The sequence below is a fragment of the Acanthisitta chloris genome, unplaced genomic scaffold (genome assembly GCF_000695815.1).
Source record: "Acanthisitta chloris isolate BGI_N310 unplaced genomic scaffold, ASM69581v1 scaffold26937, whole genome shotgun sequence".
Taxonomy (NCBI): domain Eukaryota; kingdom Metazoa; phylum Chordata; class Aves; order Passeriformes; family Acanthisittidae; genus Acanthisitta; species Acanthisitta chloris.
The window spans coordinates 1-570 of NW_008684657.1; the positions used below are offsets into that span (position 1 = coordinate 1).

General features: G+C 60.9%; 1 protein-coding gene across 1 annotated transcript in view; it reads left to right on the plus strand.

The window, feature by feature from the left end:
• Positions 1 to 330: 330 nt before the first annotated feature.
• Positions 331 to 570, plus strand: part of LOC103806717 (sodium-dependent serotonin transporter-like) — a gene marked incomplete at both ends in the record, with an annotated part of 3,026 nt that continues 2,786 nt past the window's right edge. Inside the window, one exon of the mRNA XM_009079425.1 lies at positions 331 to 434. Coding sequence (XP_009077673.1) covers positions 331 to 434 — 104 coding nt within the window. The remainder of the gene's footprint in view (positions 435 to 570) is intronic.

A 570-nucleotide genomic window follows, 5' to 3' on the forward strand; every position in this document is an offset into this window, starting at 1 on the left:
GCCAGCACGAATCTGCCGGGCAGGGGTGGGCACGGGGGGTCGGGGCTCCCCTCGGCTCCGTCCATCCCCCCAGGCATGGGCAAGCACAGAGGCTGTTGCTAAATTCTGTTGCTGCAGGATCGCAGGGTGGAAATGAGCTCCCCCCATCGCACAGCTCCTGGGACATCTCCAGGGCAGGGAAGAGAGGAGATCTGGACACATGTGCCAGCACAGATCTCATCCCTGTGCCATGGGGTGTCCATGCCATGGGTGGGCACACTGCAAGGCACCACCCAGTCCTGTCGCAGCCCCAAGCTGCCCTCCCCATTCCCCTGTTGCTTCTCCCACCAGGTTTGGGTTGATGCTGCTGCACAGATTTTCTTCTCTTTGGGCCCTGGATTTGGAGTCCTCCTTGCTCTGGCCAGTTACAACCATTTCCACAACAACTGCTACCGGTGAGCTCCACAGCTGCAGGTCCTGGTGGGCGTGGGAGGTGTGGAGCTGCATCCCAACAGCTCCTGGTTCCCATGGTCACATCCCAACAGCTCCTGTTCCCCATGGTCACATCCCAACAGCTCCTGCTCCCCATGG